The sequence below is a fragment of the Neophocaena asiaeorientalis genome, unplaced genomic scaffold, assembly GCF_003031525.2.
Source record: "Neophocaena asiaeorientalis asiaeorientalis breed wild unplaced genomic scaffold, Neophocaena_asiaeorientalis_V1.1 scaffold521, whole genome shotgun sequence".
In the NCBI taxonomy this organism is placed as follows: Eukaryota; Metazoa; Chordata; class Mammalia; order Artiodactyla; family Phocoenidae; genus Neophocaena; species Neophocaena asiaeorientalis.
In genome coordinates, this window is record NW_020174712.1 from 2,884,004 (window position 1) to 2,907,063 (window position 23,060).

At 44.2% G+C, this 23,060-nt stretch overlaps 1 protein-coding gene across 2 annotated transcripts in view; it reads left to right on the forward strand.

Moving 5' to 3' along the window:
• SNX25 (sorting nexin 25) overlaps positions 1–23,060 on the forward strand; it is an 84,238-nt gene that overhangs the window by 56,467 nt on the left and 4,711 nt on the right. For both annotated transcript variants that reach the window (XM_024759957.1, XM_024759958.1), the window contains 8 exons: positions 40–312; positions 3,918–4,082; positions 7,140–7,271; positions 10,329–10,469; positions 12,896–13,009; positions 17,037–17,201; positions 18,986–19,103; positions 22,775–22,841. In XM_024759957.1, coding sequence (XP_024615725.1) covers positions 40–312; positions 3,918–4,082; positions 7,140–7,271; positions 10,329–10,469; positions 12,896–13,009; positions 17,037–17,201; positions 18,986–19,103; positions 22,775–22,841 — 1,175 coding nt within the window. The remainder of the gene's footprint in view (positions 1–39; positions 313–3,917; positions 4,083–7,139; positions 7,272–10,328; positions 10,470–12,895; positions 13,010–17,036; positions 17,202–18,985; positions 19,104–22,774; positions 22,842–23,060) is intronic.

Below are 23,060 nucleotides of genomic sequence, written 5' to 3' on the forward strand. Positions count from 1 at the left end.
AGAGATGGTATTACTTTCTTCATCTTCCTGTCTTTTCAGAACGAAATTCCACAATTAGTTGGTGAAATTTACCAGAATTTCTTCGTGGAGAGCAAAGAAATATCTGTGGAAAAATCACTTTACAAAGAAATCCAGCAGTGTCTTGTAGGAAATAAAGGAATCGAAGTGTTCTGCAAAATCCAGGGAGACATTTGTGAGATGCTGAAGGATAGGTATTACCCTTCATTTATTGTCAGTGATCTGTATGAGAAATTGATGATAAAAGAGGAAGAAAAGCATGTCTCCCAGTTGATTTCCAACAAGGATGAAATGGTGAGTCATGTTTAACTTTCTGCTCCCTTTTGAGTGGATAAGCTTTGAATATGATTATGTGGGTGCAGACTTTGTGAGCCAGATTTGGTGTGCAACTTTATCTTTTGGGATACAGCACTTTTTTTTTTTAACATCTTTATTGGAGTATAATTGCTTTACAATGGTGTGTTAGTTTCTGCTGTATAACAAAGTGAATCAGCTATACATATACATATATCCCCATATCCCCTCCCTCTTGCGTCCCCCTCCCACCCGTCTAGGTCACAAAGCACCGAGCTGTGCTATGCGGCTGCTTCCCACTAGCTATCTGTTTTACGTTTGGTAGTGTATACATGTCCTTGCCATTCTCTCACTTTGTCCCAGCGTACCCTTTCCCCTCCCCGTGTTCTCAAGTCCATTCTCTGCATCTTAGTGTACAGCACTTTAAGTTGAATTTCCTTGTTGCTTCTCGTCCTCACTTCTGTCTTTGTCCTTCTGACCAGCTGGGTACCACCAGCCGCTGCTGAGTCAGAGACCGCCCCCTGCTCTGTCTGCCTGAGACGCAGCTGGGTTTGACTCCTGAAAAGTGAGGGCAGAAAATCTGTGGGGTGGGACATTTGTGACCAAGTAAGAGAATCATTAGCACAACAGTCCAGCTGGAGAACAGACAAAAAGGACGGGGAAGAAATGAGGAGAGGTAGAGGATGCAGGAGGAGTCTGCAGGAAATACTTTGGAGTTTAAAAAAAATCAGATGAAATTAAGATATTTGAAAGAAACCTTGTCCAGCCATACCTGAAGTCTGATTTTCTTATAGTGTCCTGGGTCATTTTGGATAGCCCCAGTCGCCATCTCCCTTTTACTGCTAATGACCTATATGAGTTTGAAGGTTTTGAAGGTACAAAGGAAAAGTGTTTTAGAATCACCTTATATAGAAAGACTGTGATTTATCTTGGACTCTTTCTTTCTGTCCAGTTCACTGTATCTCAAGCCCTGAGGAATCAGGTGTTAGAAGCAGATGTCTCTGAACTGTTGGTAAATTCATTCATTCAGACTTTTGAAAAAAAGTTTTGTGACTTGGTTCTTTACATTTTCAGTGTCTAAAACCACTGAACTAATTGGTCCAAAACTTGTTACTCCTTGCATTTTATTTTTAGGATAGCACAGCTAAAACAAACCGATCTCTCTACCTCAGAAATTAAAATGGTTAATATTCAAATGTTGTGAAAAGTTTGTCCAAATTAATACCCAACAGATAAACTGAATAAGGACTTGAACTGACAGTTAATATGAAAGGTAATAAATAGTAAACAAACGTGAAAAAATGTGCATCTTCACCCAGCATTCAGAGCAGGGTGGTATGTATCACTGATCTTTTGAAAGCTCCTACTCTTTGTTGCAGTAGTCCCACTTGTAGAAATTTATCCTATGAAAAGAACTAAAATGTAGGAAAAAAAAAGTTTATGCACAGTGGAGTTTATTTTAGGTTTTGGGAAGGCAGAAAAGCAGAATCAACCCATAGCAATAGGGATATGCCTCAGTATATTATCAATTCATAGAATACTATGCAGCCATAGCAGCTATAACTTGGAAGACTACAATACCCTCAAATATACAGCCTTGTATATTATGCAAAAAAGGCAGAATACCCTCTTGAATGTATACAAGGAGTAGGATGATGTCATAATATATATACTCATGGACAAGGATTAGAAAGAATATACAAAAATACTTGGTGTTCTGGGATTATTAATACTTTATTTTTCTTTGAAAAATTTCTTTTACTGTTTGTTACAATTAATAAAAATCAGACGAAAAAAATCTGGAAGAAAGTTAAGGAGTAAATGAAGCAGAAGACAGTTCTCAGCAGTTCTTTTCATGCTGTTGCTGCTCCTGAATCTAATTACTAATATGCTATTTGCTGGTAATCTGTTCAGGTGGTTCCAAATTCTGTAGTCCTTTATGAATCTTAAGTCACTTTCAATGCTAACCATTCTACTTGTAAAATAATCTATCTGTTGATTAGTGAAAATAAGGACTGAGCAAAGTGTATACTGAAAATACTTTCACTAGTGGGAATTTGGGAATTCTATTTTAATGTATTCGTAGGTTCTGAAGATTAAGACATGCACATCTTTTTAAAATTTATTTATTTTTATTTATTTATTATTTTTGGCTGCGTTGGGTCTTCGTTGCTGTGCGCAGGCTTTCTCTAGTTGCAGCGAGTGGGGGCTACTCTTCGTTGCGGTGCGGTGGCTTCTCTTGTTGCGGAGCACAGGCCCTAGAGCACGGGGGCGTCAGTAGATGCGGTGCACGGGCTCAGTAGTTGTGGCTCGTGGGCTCTAGAGCGCAGGCTCAGTAGCGCACGGGCTTATTTGCTCCGGGTCATGTGGGATCTTCCCGGACCAGGGCTCGAATCCGTGTCCCTTGCATTGGCAGGCAGATTCTCAACTACTGCGCCACCAGGGAAGCCCGGAAATTCTGTTTTAAAGGGACACGCGTGAATTTTTCATAATATTCTTAGGAGCCCAAAAGGAAGCCAGGTCTTAGTGTTTTTTTGTCAAAATTTAGGCACAGAACATTTGGGTTGAGTTGGGAAGATAACTCAGTTGCCTTCCTTGTTCTATGCAGGTTCCCTTGGGTATACCATTTGGGAAATAGTGGTGTGGCCTTTCGCTAGGCTATTAAATGTTTCTTTTTTTTCACTGCAATTCCAAATACCAGTTACTTTGATTCTAAATGTTGATCCTTTGCTTTTTCACTTAGCTGAGAAAAAACAATCTACTTCTAGGCTTTCTACCATGGATTCTTAGTGGAATCCAGTGCTTTGGAGCAGTGTATTGTAATGATCTAGAACCTATACTATAGGTAAACTGCGTTGGGTCTTCGTTGCTGTGCGCAGGCTTTCTCTAGTTGCAGCGAGTGGGGGCTACTCTTCGTTGCGGTGCGGTGGCTTCTCTTGTTGCGGAGCACAGGCCCTAGAGCACGGGGGCGTCAGTAGATGCGGTGCACGGGCTCAGTAGTTGTGGCTCGTGGGCTCTAGAGCGCAGGCTCAGTAGCGCACGGGCTTATTTGCTCCGGGTCATGTGGGATCTTCCCGGACCAGGGCTCGAATCCGTGTCCCTTGCATTGGCAGGCAGATTCTCAACTACTGCGCCACCAGGGAAGCCCGGAAATTCTGTTTTAAAGGGACACGCGTGAATTTTTCATAATATTCTTAGGAGCCCAAAAGGAAGCCAGGTCTTAGTGTTTTTTTGTCAAAATTTAGGCACAGAACATTTGGGTTGAGTTGGGAAGATAACTCAGTTGCCTTCCTTGTTCTATGCAGGTTCCCTTGGGTATACCATTTGGGAAATAGTGGTGTGGCCTTTCGCTAGGCTATTAAATGTTTCTTTTTTTTCACTGCAATTCCAAATACCAGTTACTTTGATTCTAAATGTTGATCCTTTGCTTTTTCACTTAGCTGAGAAAAAACAATCTACTTCTAGGCTTTCTACCATGGATTCTTAGTGGAATCCAGTGCTTTGGAGCAGTGTATTGTAATGATCTAGAACCTATACTATAGGTAATACTTAGGGAATATTCCACCACTATAAGATATGGTGGTTCATGTGATGTTTTCCCCCAGGACCCGGGAGGCGAGGCTGGTGAGGAATCTGTGGATGACGGCACCAGTCGGATTAATGAACAAACCAGTTTTGCTGTAAACAAACTACGAGAACTAAATGAGAAACTTGACTATAAGAGGCAAGCTCTAAATTCTATTCAAAATGCACCAAAACCTGACAAGAAGGTAACTCTTCTGCTTTCAAGGTTGTCTTTAAAAGTTTCCATTTTTCTAATTTGATAAATAGTAGTTTTCAGTTTATGTTGAGAAGTGTTTCTTTAAAAAGAATTTCAGCTCTAAGATCCATTGGCTTTTTTTGTTTTTTTGTTTTTTGTTTTTGTTTTTGCTTCTAGTATAGAATTAGCAAAGCATTTGTCTTTTATCTATTATGATTTGGGGTTCTTTCCCATCCTCAGCTGTAACTCTGTGTCTTTTGTCCGACTTGCCTACAGTGCCTTTGGGGAAGGGGCTGAGCTTCCCCTTGTGCCACAGTTGTTTCTGGAAGTGAGTTAACTCTACAAGGACAGTCTAAAAAATTTTTTTTTCTTTTCAACACTGCAAGTACAACTTAGAGCACCTCACAGAATTATGCAAGAAATACATTGTTTCGCTAGAAACCAACAGAATTTGAAAGTTTAAAAAATGTAAACAGCATCTCACTCTGGCATTCCTCACGCCCAAGGGGTGGTGTGGCTTTCTGCTTTGTGTTCATGCCTCTTCGGTCAAAAAAGGAGGCTTCCCTAATGTAGGAATGGCTGGCACTCCTCGCTTCCCCAAAGTGATCTCCTCTGGCACTTTTTGAATGTGCGTTCAGAAGCCTGAGCGATGAGTAAGTGCAGGAGGCTGTGCTGGTCACCATGAAGAATCAGTGAAACAGAGTCTAACACCTGCCCTTGGGGAGCAAATGTGCTGACTGTGGAACCGAACATTACAGCCCTTGCTGATGATAAAATGCAGGATGTGCTTCCTGCTGGCTTTCTGAGGAGGGTCCTTGTGGGCTGCATGTTTAGGAGAGTTGAACATGCAGCCATGAGGCAAAGTGGAGGCAAAGCTGCTGTCCTCCAACTACAGAGTTGCATAACCGTATAGGTTTTCTCATTAAAAGAGATCCAAGGAGACGGTGAGCATAGAATTTTTTTAAATTATTTATTTTTTTAAATTGTAGCCAAGTATACATAACATAAAATTTACCATGTGTACAGTTCACTGGCATTAAGTATGTTCACATTGTTATATAACCAGCAGCACCATCCATCTCCAGAATTCCTTTTCATCTTGCAAAACTGAAACTCTATACCCAGTAAACAGTAATTCCCCATCCCCTTACCCCCAGTCCCTGGCAACCACCATTCTCCCTTTGCCTCTTATGAATTTAACTACTCTAAGTACCTCCTGTGAGTAGAATCATTCAGTGTTTGTCCTTTTGTGACTGGTTTGTTTCCCTTAGCATAATGTACTCAAGATTCATCCATATGGTAGCACGTGTCAGAATTTCATTCCTTTTTAAGGCTAATATTCAATTGCATGTATATACAACATTTTGTTTATTCATTTATCCATTGATGGACACTTGGTTTGCTTCCACATTTTGGCTATGGTAAGAAATGCTGCCTTGAACATGGATGTACAAATATCTCAAGAACCTGCTTTCACTTCTTTGGGGTATTGCTGGGTCATATGGTAGTTCTGTTTTAATTGTTTAGGAATCTCTGTATTGTTTTCCATAGTGACTGCACCATTTTACCTTCTCACCAGCAGCCCATAAGGGTTCCAGTTTCTCAGTATCCTTACTGGCACTTGTTACTTTCTGGGTTTTTTTTGTTTTTTTTGTGGTATGCGGGCCTCTCACTGTTGCGGCCTCTCCCGTTGCGGAGCACAGGCTCTGGACGCGCAGGCTGAGCCTGCGTGCTCCGCAGCATGTGGGATCTTCCCGGACCAGGGCATGAGCCCGTGTCCCCTGCATCAGCAGGCGGACTCTCAACCACTGTGCCACCAGGGAAGCCCACTTTCTGTTTTTTGATAGCATTTGTTCTAATGGGTGTGAGGTGGTATCTCATTGTGGTTTTGATTTGCATTTCCCTAATGATTAGTAATGTTGAGCATCTTTTTATGTGCTTTTTGGCTATTTGTTTTCTCTGGAGAAATGTCTATTCAAGTACGTTGCCCATTTTTGAATCAGGCTGTTTTTTGTTGTTGAGTTTTAGGAGTTCTCTATATATTCTGGATATCAGCCCCCTATCAAATAAGTGATTTGCAAATATTTTCTCCCATTCTGTGAGTTGCCTTTTTACTATGTTGATAGTGTTCTTTGCACAAAAGTTTTAAAAATTTATGAAGTCCATTTGGCCTGTATTTTCTCTTGTTGCCTGTACCTTTGGTGTCATAGCCAAGAACTCATTGCCAATCCCGTGTCATGAAACTCCTCCATGTTTTCTTCTAAGAATTTTATAGTTTTAGCCTTACGAGTAGGTCTCTGATCTATTTTGAGTTAACCTTTGTATATGGTATTATGTAAGGGCCCAACTCCATTGTTTTGCATGTGGTGATGATCCAGTTTTCTCAACACCATTTGTGGAAAAGACTGTCCTTTCCCACTTACGGTCTTGGCACCCTTGTTGAAAATCATTTGATCATATATGCAAAGGTTTATTTCTTGGCTGTCTATTGTATTCCTTTGGTATATGTCTGTCTTTATGCCAATGGCATACTGTTTTGATTAGTGTAGCTTTGCAGTAAATTTTGAAATCAGGAAGTGTAAGTCCTTCAACTTCGTGGTTCTTCTTCAAGATTGTTTTGGCTATTCAGTTTCCCTTGAGATTCCACATGAATTTTAGGATGGATTTTTCTTTTTGTGCAAAAACATTATTGGAATTTTGATAGAGATGGTGTTGAAACTGTGGATTGCTTTGGGTAGCATTGAGTCTTAGCAATATTTAGTCTTCCAGTCCATGAACATGGGATGTCTTTCCATTTACTTATGTCTCCTTTAATTTCTTTCATCAGTATTCTGTAGTTTTCATCATAGAAGTCTTTCACCTCCTTGCTTAAGTTCATTCCTAAGTATTTTATTATTTTTATGCTATTGTAAATGGAATTGTTTTCTTAATTTCCTTTTTGAATTGTTCATTGCTGGCGTGTAGAAACAGCTGATTTTTGTGTGTTGATTTTGTCTCCTGCTACTTTGCTGAATTGCATAGCATTTTAGATGGTTTCATAACTCCCAGGATGTTTTTCCTGTGACAGATTGTTTCTAAGTTGAAGGAGGAAATAATTCTAATAGAGAAAGAACGCACAGAACTTCAGCTGCACATGGCAAGAACAGATTGGTGGTGTGAGAACCTCGGTATGTGGAAAGCCTCCATCACCAGTGGAGAGGTAGGTTTGTCTGCTTTTCTTCCCAGTTTATTAGGTATTTATTTCCAAAGTTTTAAGTTTGACTTTATCAGACAAGATTTTGTTCCAAATAATTAAGGTTGGGAATAGAAAACTTATATTCATTCTTCCAGACTGCATTGGTGTTGCCTTCCTCACCCCGTATTTTCACTCTGGTTCATGACTGGGAGCTGTTACTGTGTTGCCTGGTGTAGATCTGATCTCCCTCCACTTCAGACAGAAAGTTGTCCTTGTTCATTGGAATCATAAGCAACTATCAGATAGGAACAATTAATGTCCTTGAATTACCAATTTACTTTTCCACTGAGGGTTGAAATAAAATGGAAAGCACTGCTTGAAATTTGGAGATGAAGAATTTTAAATGTGTTTCTGATTGATCTGTCCTGCTGACTTCAGTGGCTCAAATGTCAATAGCGCTCAGATCTTTAATAATGAATATGTTTTCCCTTGAAGTAGAAAATATTTTGCTATTCTCTGAGGGATATGGGACAGTAGTTTTCAGAATACACTGTATCCCTTTTCTTTTGTCTGTAAAAATAATTTCATTTAAAGGAAAGATATTTCTATGCATTTACATTGTTAGTGTTGACAACTCCTTCCTTCCCACCTGCCCGACTGTCGAAACCTGGAGATGAAGGTCAGGTCCAGCGTACCTAGAGACGATGTTACTAAGTGAAGTAAGTGAGACAGAGAAAGACAAATACCATAATGATGTCAGTCATATGTAGAATCTCATTTTTTAAAATGATATAAATTAACTTATTTACAAAAGAAACAGACTCACAGATTTCTAAAAGAAACTTATGGTTACCAAAGGGGAAACATGGCGGTGGGGCAGAGACAAAATAGGAGTTTGGGATGAACACACACACACACACTACTATATGTAAGATACATAACCAACAAAGACCTACTGTATAGCACAGGGAACTCTACTCAATGTTCTGTAATAATCTATATGGGAAAAGAATCTGAAAAAGAATGAATATATGTATATGTATAACTGAATCACTTTGCTGTACATCTGAAACTAACACAACATTGTAAATCAACTCTACTCCAATAAAATTAATTTAAAAAAAAAGAGAAAGTCCGGTCCACCGTATAGCACACAAATGACAAGATCCTGAGTAAGTCATTGTGACTGTTTGGCCCCATCATTGCCTCAAATGGTTGGTCAAATACTCAGCTCCTGAGATTCGCAAGGGCCCACCTGCCCAACTTATGTGTCCATCCCTGCTTTTCCCGTCAACTCAGTGGCCTGACACTCTTACCAGGGGAAGGGCTTAGAATTCACAATCTTAAATTCCCTTCTAGTTTAGGCAGCAAAACCATGCATGTTCTCCAGGAGCCAGCCTGAAAGCACACGTGTTACATGAGAGCTTACCAAGCGCCCTTAGTGAGTCTTTGGTGCTTGTTGAGCCTCCCTTTAAGGTGAGCTGCAGGGCCAGATACCTTTCTTGAGGGGAGGTGAGGGCAGTGGGGAGGGAAGGTTGCACAGAGCCTGGAATACCGTGTACAAACGCTTGGTCACCGCAGATGGAGTTGCCTCTGGGGTGGACATCTAGGAAGGGGGGAGCTCAGGGGATGTGATGTCAAAAGGTAACAGAGGAGGCCCTTGGAGGGCAGAGAACACACATTCTGTCACCTTCTCACCTTTGCGTAGAGCTGCCTCTGACATTTCACAGTTTATTATAACTATCTTCCAAAGGCAAATACTGAGGGAGGGAGGAGAGGAGGAAAAACCCTCACGAGGCCCTTTGCCCTAGTGATCAGTTATCGCTCAGGGGCTTGCCGTGACCTTGGTCCCCGAAAAGATAACGGAAATGGACCCAGAGGGGTCACCTGACTGCCGAGAGTTCACGAAGCAGCCCCGTGTGCGAACCTGTGGAGGATGTGTTTACCTCGTGCTAGCCTCCCTGGAGCTCTGAGAGGGCTGAGCCGCCGTGAGCTGTGTGCTCGCCTCCACGCCCCGTCCTCACAGGGGCACGGTGATCCTACCTGGTGGGGCTCAGCCGGTGCTCAGCAAGTTCGCTGTCTCCTTCCCTTGCCTTTCTGTTGATTTTTCGTCTCTAATTTCGGTTCATGACGCTAATTCAAGCTTAGATTCAGTGTATTTCCTTTTTGTTTCTTCTCTCATCCATTTATGTAAAGAGCAATGGTGGCTATTCTGAATTATGACAGGGTGTGTGTGTATGTGTTTTAAGAATTACCTTAAGTTGGGAGGTAGGGGAAATTAGGTCTCCCAATGTGAAATTTCTCGAAAATGGAAATCACAGCTTGTGGAATCCTCTATTAAACTGGGGAAACCCTCATCCTTCTCTGAGAGAGGTTTTGGTCTCTCACACCTGTTCGCTTCCTGTTAATTTGCTTTTTCAGGGAAACCCAGTTAGGATGTTAAGTCTGCTATGTTAGTCTTCTTTTGCTGCACGACAAATTACCACACATTTCATGGCTCAAAACATCACCCATTTATTAGCTCACAGTTGTGTAGGTTGAAAGTCCAGCACTGTCTGACTGTGTTCTCTGCATCGTAAGGCTGAAATCAGGTTGTTGGCCAGACTGAGTTCTTGTCTGGAGAATCTGGGGAAAATCCACTTCCAGGTCCATTCAGGTCATTGGCAGGATTCAGTTCCTGGTGGTTGTGGGACTGAGGACTCTGTTCTTTTGCCGTCAGCATCATGTTGCTCTCAGTTCCTGGCAGCACTCCCAGACCCTTTCCGCATGGCCCTCTCCATCTTTACAGTGGCACATGTCAGACTTTTCTCGTGCTTCCTCTGATTCCTCTTCTGCTACTCGCCAGAGAAATCCCTCTGCTTTGAAAGGGCCCACGTGGTTAGGATTAGGCCCTAGTTTAAGGTTGCTTGTCCATGTGGCATGCCCTAACTGTCAGAATAGAACCCATCATTTTCAAGTCCTGGGGACTGTGTGGGGCATACATGCCAGGGAGAGGGAGATCCTGGGGGACACTTAAACGTCTTGCCTACCGTATCGCTCACCGTGCTTTTCGTTGCTGTTGTGTTCGTCTGTTTTTCCAAGGTTACAGAAGACAATGGTGAACAAATGCCCTGTTACTTTGTCATGGTAAGCTTACAAGAAGTTGGAGGAGTTGAAACTAAGAACTGGACGGTCCCCAGAAGGCTCAGTGAGTTTCAGAATTTACACCGGAAACTTAGTGAGGTATGAATTCTTGTGAACACAGATTTAGAATAACTGAAGAAGAGATTTAAGAGCTCATTTCAATTTTTACACACAAAGAAACGGATTCATCTTTCTCCTTTGCTGTTGATAGTGGCAAAGTGGCATTTTCAGCTTGACGTTTAGAAATTTACTTGAAGATCAACCATCTAGTCTAGTCTAAATCCTTCAGGATAGATAATTGTCTGACCTCCGTTGTATCCCCCAGAACCCCAGAGCTGGAGGAGAGCTGGGGAGCATCGATGGCCATTGGTTTCAGAGCTGCCAGTTGTGACCCACTGCGGGTGGTGAGATCAATTCTGGGTTGCAGCAATAGAAAGAGGATAGAATGTATTGCATTTCATCACATAAAGGAATTGAATCAGTAGAGTGCGGTGGTTGAGAGCACAGACTCTGCAGCCAGGCTGCTCGAGTTTGGATCCAGTTTTGATCCTCGCTTTACTATTTACCAGCTCTGTGACCTGGACCTGTCACTCTATCTCTTTATACCTCTTTTTATTAATATCTGTATTCTACTGATATTAACAGTGCCTTCCTTACCCATCTCACAGAGCTGTTGTAAGAACGAAGGGAATAAGCGCGTGCAGAGCATTTCGAAGAACATGCTGCACATAGTAAACATTCTTTGCTTTTGTTCGTAGTAGTTACAGTAGTAGTAATGAGCACTGTTTCATGGTACTTCAGCTTCGGTTTTATGGGTGTGTATATTATAAGTATGGGTGTGTGTATTGCATACATGGGTGTGTATACTGCGTGTATGGATTTGTGTATTGCATGTATGGATGTGTATACGTTTGGGTGTGTGTATTGTTATGTCTAGGTGTGTGTACTATATAATATATGGACGCATGTATCTGCATGTGCATTGTGGGTTGCAATGTGGTATGTATTTCCTGCTGTGGATTTTAGTTTAAAATGTTTGAAAGCTACTAATCTAGGTCAGTTCTTTTATTTGATAGATGAGGGAACGTGATGCCAGAGAGTTTAACTGACTCGTAGTAGGATGTATACATAACGGCCAAACCAGGACTAGAATCCAGGTTGTCTTAGTTTCCATTCACGATTTTCCCATTTTTCTCAGGAGTTGCATCTTCTCTAACTCTCCATCTATTGGAGCTAATTGCCCTTTACCCCAGCAATTAAAGTGTTCTTCAGTTGTTTCTACCTTCATTTAAGTCCATTTTTCTCTTGCTCAGAATGAACTGATGCTGGTAAAACCCTACGGTCACCTCTCAGACCCTTCTTTTGCAAAGGAAATATGTCTGTTTCCTTTCACCTTTTCTTCTAGGGTGATTTTTTAAAAACACTTTTAATCAGTAATTTTTATCAAGAACAATTGCTCTGAAGCATTAGAGGAAACAAGCCTTATAAAATTTCACGTCTGTCCTTTTGTCTCATTATATTTCTTCCTCTGTGGCCTGATTCCTGGGTTCTTCTCTCACCTTTGGCATTTCGTATTGTGTGAGTTTTTTTCTTTTCTTACTTACTTTCTTTTTTTTGGAGTTTTCATTTTTTGAAAGAACTCTTCCTATTGACAGCTGTGATAGGTCCCTGTCAGGGCTGCTGTGACCCTGAAAACAGCAGGAGGGAAGGCCGTTGCAGGCAGACTCTGTGCTCACTTACTTTTCAGCACCAGTGATCTAGTCAGCATATTCCAGTGGCCCCAGTGCCTTAGTGAAGAGGCAGCGTCTGGAGCATTTGGAACCCACTGTCCTCCCGGCATCTGAGGGGCAGGCTGCAGAGTCCTGCGGGCACTGAGGCCAGACTTGATGGCCAGATGGATGTGGGTTTCAGCTCCGATCCTCAGTCGTCCCATATGTAAAGTAGGGGTGACTCAGAGCCGTTACACACACCCAGCCTCTAGCATGGTGTCTGGCAGAATGCAGGATTTAATCCACAGAGGGAAGTTTATTATCTGTTAACATACTTTATTATTATTAATATATTTACATTCTGCAGTTTGCCCTTGAAAGGCAGTGATAAAGCTACAACCTGAGTTATTCTTTCTTTCCATGGTCTTCTTTTGTCAACCCTGATAACTTTTTACAGAGATGTTGTAAACAGAGCACATTCTAAGAGAAAAGTTCTTGCTGGGAGCCACGTGTCCGTACCCCACACACTGTGCTCCGTGCCTGTGGTGCAGACCCACCTTCCCAGCCCAGCTCCACAATTTCCAGCTTCCAGGCATTTGTAAGTCCAGGGACAGGCGTTAGCTTTTTTCATCACATGTCCTGTTCCTCCGGATTCCTTGAGTCTGGTTAGAACAGGAAGGTTTTCAAGGTCTTCAGTCTCAGAGGAACCTAGTATAGGAAGAGGATACTCGGTTTGTTCTTACTAAAAATCTAAAATTTTTTTAAAGATTTAAATGTAATTTCAATATACTAACATTTAATTTTTTTCCCTCACAGTGTTTCCCTTCTTTAAAAAAAGTCCAGTTGCCTTCTCTTAGCAAGCTGCCTTTCAAATCTGTAGATCAAAAGTTTATGGAAAAGTCAAAGAATCAATTAAATAAGTTTTTACAGGTAAGAAAACTTTCTGGATATGGGAGGAAAATTAGTTATTTGGGGGTTATTGGGGGTTGAACCGTCATCATTCTCAGAGTTTGCCTGTTTGCTTCCTGTTCTCACAGGTCAGGACAGATCCTCAAAATATCTTTGGTTTTGGGTTCTGGGGTTTGTTTGTTTTTTTTGGTGATACATGTATGTATATGTGTGTATATATATGTATACTCTACAGACAGAAAATGCAGATACCATGTGTACGGCTTTCTCCAGTTTCACAAACTGGACACACCCTCATAACTAGCACCTAGTCCCAGAGACAGTGTCACCAGTCCCGCCAGCATCACCACAGGTGACCGTGGTCCCGACTCACGACCACGCGCTTACAGCTGGTTTTGAACTTCACATGAGTGGAGTCACAGGGCGTGGACCCCCTTCACTCAGGATCGTGGGCCTGAGGTCCTCCCATAGGGCTGTTTCAGTTGCAGACCGTTCTTTGATTTCATTTTTGTTCTCGTTTTCATTGTTGAATGGGCTTCTTCTCCTGGCGTGAAACCCCTGCAGTCTGTTCATGCTCTTGTTGATGGGCGTTGGGAGAGTTTCCAGGTGGAGGCTATTAATAAGCTGTCAGTGCTTGTCTTTTGGTGAATAGCTGCTGGGGAATCCCTAGGCATTTGGGGTTTTCAGTTTTTGTGAGTGGTCGTAGCGGTTTGTACACTCTCACCAGCGGCATGCAGACTTCTGTTCACTCCACACTGGACGGTTTCTTTTGTTCAAGTTGTGTCTGCTCTTCTGTCGTGTTGCCTGTCTTTTCCATATCGCTTTGCAGGAGTTTCGTGTGCGTTTTGGATGTGCATCTCTTGTCAGAGCAGATGTGCTGTGGCTATCTTCTTTCTGTGGGTTGCCTTTTCAGTCTCTTAATGAGCGTAAGTTCTCAATTTTAATTTAGTCCAATTTATCCATTTATTTTCCTTTTGTGGTGAACGCCTTTTGTGCTTGTAGAGAAATCCTTACCTACTGCAAGGTTCTAAAGATAGTTTCCTTATTTCCTCTAAACGCATAACTGGTTTCTTTCACTCTATCTTTAGAACATAAGACCGGACAAAGGTATACTGTCTCCAGTAGCAAACCACTATTTATTTTTTCCTTAGCTGGGGCCTCTGTATTCAGGGTATAGTTAAGTTGCTCACACCACGGCCCCCAAAGCCCGTATAGTTCTCGGGGGGCATGGGCCTTTGCCTTGTGAAACACTTTTTGCCAATGCAGTAGTAGCTAGAAGTCCTGAGACTTAATAACGGATGTTGCCAAATTCTTAGTAAAGGTTATGTTATATTCAGTTGGACCAGGGTGTGAATCATAGTTAAAGTAGGTACATTTTAGCTACTTGCAAGTGTTCCTAACTATTTTTCTCTCATATATTCATCTCTCTCTAAATATATATGTATTTTTTATAAATATATAAATGTGTGTGTGTGTGTGTGTGTGTGTGTGTGTGTGTATATATATATATATATATATTTCCCTCAGGAAATAAAATAATTGCACCTTTGAAAAACTTTCTGAGTTTAATTATGGCAGAACTGGGATAGAGAATCATTAATGTTTAAATGCTATTACAGGAGAGAATTTAAAACTGAAATATTACCATCTCGTTGCTGATTCAGAACATCTAGGAAATATTAAACCCACTCAAGCATTGTACCTGATTAAATTGTTCAGATGAACTAAAGGTCTTGTTTGTGAAACGAATATGTATTATTCAAAATCCAAGCTTGTGAAGCCCCACGTGTGTAGCTCTGGGATCTTGCAGCTAATGCTTCCGTTTCCTTCCAGCCTCTGCTGTTGGGGGAGGGAGGGTCTTGGGTTGTCTGGCGCTTCCAGCCCTTCAGCTGCCTTTCCAGTTGTGCTGCAGAGACCGGGGTACCCCCTGCACTTTTGGGGATGGAGGGAGGGGTCACTCGTGCCCCTGTTGGGTTGCTGGTGATGGAAATGGGTTAGTGATTCCTGCCCTGGTGCCAAGAGAAGCATGTGCTCGCGCTGCCAGTAGGTGGCGTGGACGAGGCTGGGGGCGGGGACCACCTGCCTGAAGAGGTGGAAGGGGCATCTCAAGGGGCCATTTGTCTTTTGATCAAGAGGACTGTAAGTCAGAAAGTAATGGTTTAAATTGCTTTTCATTTCCTCAAAGACTTCATGTGAAAGTGCTCACTATTTAATAACTTTAGGTAGATTACACAGCAGACTGAAGTTTCAGAATATCCTCCCACCAGCTGCAGACAGGAAAAGCAAGATGCAAAAGGTTTAGTCTGAAAGGCAGATATTATTAGGTCCACAGGACCTTCCAGAAAAGAGGATTCCATTGAGTGTGTGTTGGTGTGAGTACTTATATATGACACATGGTTCCCTTCGAGGTATAGTGATAATAGATAATAATGCAGCCAGTCGTCCCTCGCACACAGGCAGCTTACTCTAGCCGTCCCCGCAGTAGTGCGGCACCCACTTCTGGGAGTGCACGTGCTGTTCGCTCTTCCTGGAACGTTTTACTCTCCTCCTCTAACACTGACTAGCCCTCTTAGAGACTCCACCTGCGTAGGACAACGTGCTCTAAGCCTTTGGGGGGAAGGAGTGGGAATTAGGATTATATTCTCAGCTTGAAGATGTGATAAAATCCCAATTACACCTTGCCCCATAGACATAATCTTGGAGAACATTTCTAAGTTCTCATACATGTTCACTTTGGTTACTTTCCCTCATGATAGAATATAACTTAGTCCAAAGACTTGTCATCCTTCATGATTTCCTTAGTTACGTTGATTGCATTATTTGAGACTTAGCATTGGTTATCATTTGCTACTATTTGGTAAAAGAGTGCTGGAGTGGAGATTAGCTAAAGGAGATCAAGGTGGAGGGAGGCTGTCTCACTCCTAACCCACCCTCACGTGCAGCTGAGCATCTAATGCTCTACAAAGGGAATAAAGGCTCGGGGGCCTGCCTGGTAAGGCAGTAGTGACCCCAACTGCCTGTCCCCTAAATCTCCTTCCCCACGTCTGCGGCAGAACCTCCATCTTCAGGCCAGTCTTCCGCAGGACACAGGAAGCTGACAACCACTGGAATGCGGGGCGGGGGTTGGGGTGGTGGTGCCCGGGACCCCCGTCCCCAGTGTGGCACTATTGGGCATGCTTGGAGATGCTTTTCTAGGGAGGGTCACAGGGTTTATCAGATTTCAAGCTTCGTCTGAGCAAACATAATGTGAACGTCATGGACCAACTCCTCTGGGACCAGAATGTAGCCTGTTCTCCCAGCAGAGAGGGTTCTGCCATCAGAACCCCAGTGTTCCAGCCCCTCAGGGAGTTACATCATCCATGGGGCAGGATTTCTCATTGGTTCCTTTATTCCTAAACCCTGTATCTGTGAGCACCAGACATTTACACGTTCTTGTGGTCACATTGTTAATTTTCCTGGCTTATCAGTAGCACTTGCTTCATACGACAACTTGATGCACGTTCTCCTTTCCTTTCTCCTAAGGCCAGAGAACTTGAGCACATTTCCAGTTTATGGGCCGATAAAAAGAGTTATAAAATTATGTAAGCATACGCTGCGTGGGGAAGGTGGAGCACAGGGACAGAAAACTCCTGGTGCCAGGCAGTTACCACCACGTGACAACCCAAAGCGCTTTTTTCAGCTCATGTACAAAGTCCGCACGCACGTAGCCGTGAAAGGGTTGGGTGGGACCCTTGTGTAGTGTGCGGAAAACACCCGTGGCTTTCGAAGGCGGCAGCCCCCGGTCCTGCAGGCGGTTTGCACAGTGAGACTTCACGTCGCCCTGAGCACAAGCAGGGCGCTCCAGCTAACCCACAGAGTGCAGTTACCATCAAGCTCGGTGAGAACTCATCTAGTATAGAGTGCATTTCAGGAGGAAAGGGAAGTGATTTTAGGTTCAGAATTACGATGAAAGTAAATTTCCCGGGACAGTCAACTCTGCCTTCACTCCTCGTGGCTCCCAGCTCACAGACGAACCACGCAGGAGGCATTAATCCTCTTTCTCCCACAGAATCTGCTTTCGGATGAAAGACTGTGTCAGAGTGAAGCACTTTATGCCTTTTTGAGCCCTTCTCCTGACTACCTCAAGGTTATTGACGTGCAGGGGAAAAAGTCCACTTTTTCATTATCCTCATTTCTGGAAAGACTCCCTCGCGACTTCTTCTCCCATCAGGAGGTGAGCTGTCTGAAGGTTGTACGTTTTTGAAGCATATTTAAGCACACGTCCTCTGGAGGCTGTTTGATGTGGCAGGTGTTTGTGGAAGGCCTGCTACAGATGGGGAGGAAGCAGATACCTTGAGTCACCATTGCTGTCATATTTGGGGACAGGGTTGATAACAAGGTAGGTGAGTGGCATGTGGATGGAGGTTCTGTGGGAGGCCCTCTGCGGAAGGTGGCCTGGCCGGCGCCCGGGACGGGGGCCGGCACCGCAGAGGGCTTGGAGCTAACGTTGAGGTTCAGGAGCAGAGGGTGCGTGTGTGGAACAGTCAGCAGGTCTTTGGGCCGAGGCGGGGCTTTGGGAGCGTGCGCTGAAGGAAATGAGGCCGAGGGTAGGAGGAGGGGCAAGGCCGTCGCGCTGAGGCGTTTAGGCTTTGTCTGAGGGAATGGAAAGCCGTGTCACGTCCTGAAGCAAGATGCATCTCGCAGTGATGCGGGTGGGTGAAGGAGTGAATAGACAGGCTGCAGACATTTGCCATCTCATACCTGACCCTCGGGCTTCCCTCCAGGGGCCCCTTACTTGGCTGAGGCCTGCGGCCCCTCGTTTGGCTCTCCAGCAAGCTGCACGAGACCATCTCCGAAATGTGGCGTCTCCTTAGTTCAATGCCAGACGCCACCGCCTCTTCACCAGAATTGGTTTAACGAGCTTGGACAGAAGGAAGTAACCGTGGAAAGGAGCGTCTGCTTTGCCGAGTCCTGAGCTGGAGCAGAGCCTGCGGACCACAGGGGTCCGCCTGCCTGCCTGCCTCCCTCCTGGGCACCTCCCCGCCTCTTTCCTGCACGCCACACGTGTCACGTCTGGCCGTACTTGGCCCCTCCCCTCCGCCACCTCCCGTTTATCCCTGCACCTCTTGGGATTCACCCTGTGGCCAAGTCACTCCGGGAAACTGCTCTCGGAAGGAGGAAGGCCAGTGGCCGACCGGCAGCCTCCTGCAGCCTCTGATGCTGCTGGACGTGCAGTGAAGCCGTGAAGCTGGGGGTGCCCCTCCGGCCGCTGACTTCTCAGCCCTCTGCTCTGCTCTGCTTGTCACGCCCCCAAGGCCCTGTCGTTGGGCCGCTGCTTGTTCCCGCAGCCTCAGCTGCTCCCCGCACACATCCGAGTGAACTTCCTCAGCTGTCCTTCCACTGCCTAACGTCTGCACCCCTGTTGCAGCTCTTCACCCTGCTTGGAGAAGCAGCCATGTGCATGCTGGCCACCTCCCCGCAGAGCTAAGGCCCTCTCAAAGTCGGGATCCACGTCACACTCGTTGGCACTAGCCTGGTGCCTGGCATAAATGAGTTTTCAACGGAAATTTGCTGATACGCAGATCAAGAAGTGAGACTAGCTGAAGTACAGAATAAAAGCTTGAATCAGAGCTTTAAAAATAACTAAATTACTTTAAATTATACATGTCTTTAAAAAAACAGTGAATTTAAAATATTTCAAGTTAAAAAGGCTTCCTTTTAAAACTCAAAATGGTTAGAAAGCTGTTTTGTTACCTCCGAATTCACTCATTAATACAGTGACAGAGGCTTTTCAAAATTATTTTAGACCTTGAATGAGGCTTTAGGATCAAGCTATGCCCTGAGTTTAGATACACTTTGGCCTCTTTGTGAAAATGCATAGGTTTCTGCATGTAGGGAAGTTGAAGGACTGTGTGAGGTTGAACTATAAGTGCATCATTCGGAATTGACCCTGGGAGGAGAACGTATCACCTTCCTTGGATGAGCGACCTGCTTCCTGTGACTTTACTGTTCCCCCAGGAGGAGGCAGAGGAGGACAGCGACCTGTCAGATTGTGGTGATGACGTGGATGGAAGGAAAGACTCCTTGGCTGAACCATGTTTCATGCTGATTGGGGAGATTTTTGAACTTCGAGGAAGTAAGCTTCTTTATTACTATTCAGTGGTTTTGCTGGTTAAGTGGTTACACACACACACACACACACACACACACACTATCCCTTTGTTCCTGAATCAGACATGTATTTATATTCATTCAGCAAATACTTTTACAGGCCAACCAGATACCAAGGCAGGTTCTGAGGACACAACCTTAGGACAGATATCCCTGTTCTCATGGAATTTAGGGTCCTGCTTTACCCTGCACCATGTTCCTCTGTATACAGAAAGCTTGAATGTTTTGAATTTCTTTTTATGTGACTTAGCATAGCCTCATTGCTTCATCACCAAAAGGTATACAAAAGTTAATTTTGCATAGCAGAGGAAGAGCCCTGTTGTTTAAAGGTGAATATGTGGCCAGGGACGCAGGGACACCCGAGCCTGCTTTCAGCCTCCTTTCCTCCCTAGAGGACTGGTCATCCGTGGAGGCATGGGGGCATTTTGTCCACAGGGGACACTGGCATGTCTGGAAACAGTTTTGGTTGTCACAGCTCGTGGGAGGGCGCCGCTGGCATCTCGTGGGCGGAGGCCAAGGGCGCTGCTAAAGCATCCTCCAGTGCACAGGACAGCCCCACAGCAAAGAGTTATCCTGTCCCAAACGACAGCAGTGCCAAGGTGAGGAATCCTACCCTAATAGTTCCTGAGGGGAGATGTACTTAGAAGAAACAAGAGCAAAAAGAGGATCAGAATACTCTTTTGTTAAGACCTGCGCAAGTGCCTCTCTCCCGAAGCAGTACCGGGGTGAAAGGTCAAACGTACTTCTTGGCTTTAGTCTTGAGTCCTTAGTAGGACTGTCTACCCACCCTCACCTTCCACAGTCCCCAACCTGTAAATGGCGACGCCAGCATACTCAGTAACACCTGGAGCCTCGAGTCCTAGCTAGAGGTGTGCCAGGTGCATAAAGGCGCAGCTGAGCTCCTAGCAGAGGAAGCGCACGAGAGGAGCAGGGTTTCACAAGGCACAGCAGTGCTCCAACCGGGAGCACGTTGTTCGGAGAACGTCCTGGGCTCTGCCCACTTGGATGAGCATCTTTTCCCCTGGGGCAAAGAAGGTGGGCTGGGAGTTGGTCCTATGCAGGAAGCCGGCTGTGCATTGCTTCTTATTTATATATCCCTTAACATGTCGCTTAAAGAATTCTTCGCAGATGAAGAAACTTCAAGTGCTGTTACAGGCTTGGGCACATCTTTTATGTCTTCTAATCCTCGGTATCTTTACAACGATTGATGCATAGTAGGTGATCAATGAAAATGCTTGGATGGATGGATGGGTGGATGAATGAATAGGCAAGAAAATTTTCAGTGCCGGGATTGTTTCGGTCATTGAACTTTTTCTTCCTCTAAGCCAAATCTTAAAATAATCAGCAAACACTTTGGGAGCTTATGTTTTAGATATAGCTCCATAGGGGAAACAAACATATCTCAGAGGTGGGTTCTTTCTTCAGTGAATTTACAACATAATGGTTTCAAAAATGTAATTCACATTAAGCAATAGACACAAATTCTAAACTCCAGGCAGAGATTTATATATAAGCATGTTCATTTGAGCATGATTACAGTAAGGAAAAATTGGAACTAAGCTAAATTCAGAAATGGGTGATAGTTAAATTAAGAAATATCCACATGATGGAATATCGTCCAACTATTAAGGATCCTTTCAGATGAAAAAGCTATAGCTGGTCCGACACTTCAAGATGTGTGCTGGTGTTGAACCTGGTTCAGTACAGGCCGGAAAAAACAGTTCTCCCCCAAACCCGGAGGCTGGCTCCTCCACGGTGAAGTCTGCCCATTAAATCATGAGTCCTCCCCATGTCCCACAGAGTCGGTAAGAACGAGGAAGCACCGTCTTGGCCTTGGGTCAGCGTGTTCTCTGCGACACAAAGAGACTGAGAAGCCTGGTGGACGTGTCAGAGGCAGTCAGGGCAGGAGTAGGGCTCCAAGTCCTCTCTGTGGTGTGCATCTCCTCCCTCATGTGAACCTGCTCAGAATATTTGGTTTTGCTAGTGACTTTCCAGAGGGGAGTAAACAGAACATCATTGATAATGAGATGTGATATATTTGCCATCAGCAAAATCCTAGTGTTGCTGCAGCTGCCTCCATGGCTTCGAACGAATGAGTCCTTGGAAAGAATAATGGGGCTATTCTGTGTTGGAGTGGGGGACTAGGGAAGGGTAGGAAAATGTTGTAGAGTCAGGGGCATCAGTGATGGGAGAGAATCTGTAGCAGAGCCGTTTTGGGTTCCTGCTCTAGTTCAGTTTATGAAAATGGACCAGAAGTGTAGCTGTTTTAAACATTTATAACCAGTCACTAGGCTGTCAGGCATTCTTCCTGGAGTTGCTCGTGTCCCCAGACCCTCTGGGTCTGAGCTACCTGTCTGCTGCCTGAGAAAGGTGGAGCGAAGTTCTCATCCCTGCCAGACACACCCCTCCCAGCCGGGACGCCAGCCTCAGATGGGCACGCCTGCAGCGCGCTCTGAATTCCATCAACACTTAGGGCACTTCTGAGGCGTGGTCCTGACCCCAGGACTTGACACTTACTTGAAGGATTACCACCACTGCACCTGGACACTTAGATCCATTTTTAAAGTTAGAAATGACTTGAGAATGTGTTAGTCTAGCACCAAGTGTGTGTTAACTGTTGATTTCTGTTTGGGTGCCTTCCCTTGTACAGAGGTGTTTGTGAATTTACTCCTTTTTTTCTTTGGTGCAGGAGCCCTGAATTCTTGGCCCCATCATAGCCAAGTCATGTGTCACTAGCTAAACGTTGCAGTGAATGGAAGTGAATATATAAATGGAATATTTGGTTTCGATTCCAATTTGCAGACCAAAAATATCCTCACCCCATTTCTTTGCCTTCTTTTGGTTTATGTTCATATTCTACCCTTATAACAATGTGTCTCCTAATGCTGATAGTAAGTTTAGATGTGTAGGGCCCTGCACAAAACTCTTTCACACAAAGTAGTGCCATGACCCTCCAGCAAAACGAAAGTACATGCTAACACGGTCCTTTTCCAGATGAGGAAACTGAGGCTCGGAGAAGGCGATGGTGGCCGCCTGCTCCGGGCGGTGGTGCAGGAGCGATGAGTCCATGGCTCACTCGGAATCCTGGGGCTTCCCAGTCCCCCTTTCTTCCCCCACGGGCATAAAATATATAAAAATGCATGATCTACAAACTACTATTCAAAAGGGAGCAGTTAGACCTATCAATTTGTTAATATTTCAAAATATTTGTCAACATCTGACTACAGATGCTTCTCGTTCAGAGCCGTGTATTAGAACACTGGGTTCAACAAGCCAGGCACAAATCTAAAAGGAATTGCACTGTCTACTAGTGGGAAACAGACGTCAGTAGCCCGGGGACACATGAAGTGAAGTTTTAGTTCCACTTGCTGGCTCAGCTGTTGTTAGGTGTTGAAAAGCTGTAAGAAGTCTTAAGTTTCCTCTCATCAGTTGCAAAGTAGAAAATGAAAGCTTATTCATTTGAGTATTCCTGGGCAGAAGTTTGCTAACCTAGACCCAAATTCTGTGGATATCAAAGCCCCTTAGTGTCCAGACTTGGATTGAGTGACGTGGTTAAGATTTATGCTTTGTGCTGCTATGAAAATGTCACGATTGTGATAGCCTGTGGTAATGCTTTCCCTCTGATTTATATTTTAGTGTTTAAATGGGTGAGAAGAACATTAATTGCTCTCGTTCAGGTCACGTTCGGAAGAACCATCAACAAGTGAGTTGCACGAAACTAATGTTTGAATTCATGCCCTAGCCTTTGCCTTAACAGTCCAATTACATCCCCAACTAAAGGTTTTTTCGTTTCTCTCTTTATTTCTGATATGATTCTAAGATTGGATAGGGAAGCAGATTTCTACAAGACTGTCTCCTTCAGAATGCGCGGTGCACCAGATAACAAGCTTGGGCTGGCTCTGGCAGGCTGGTTGGCGAGGGT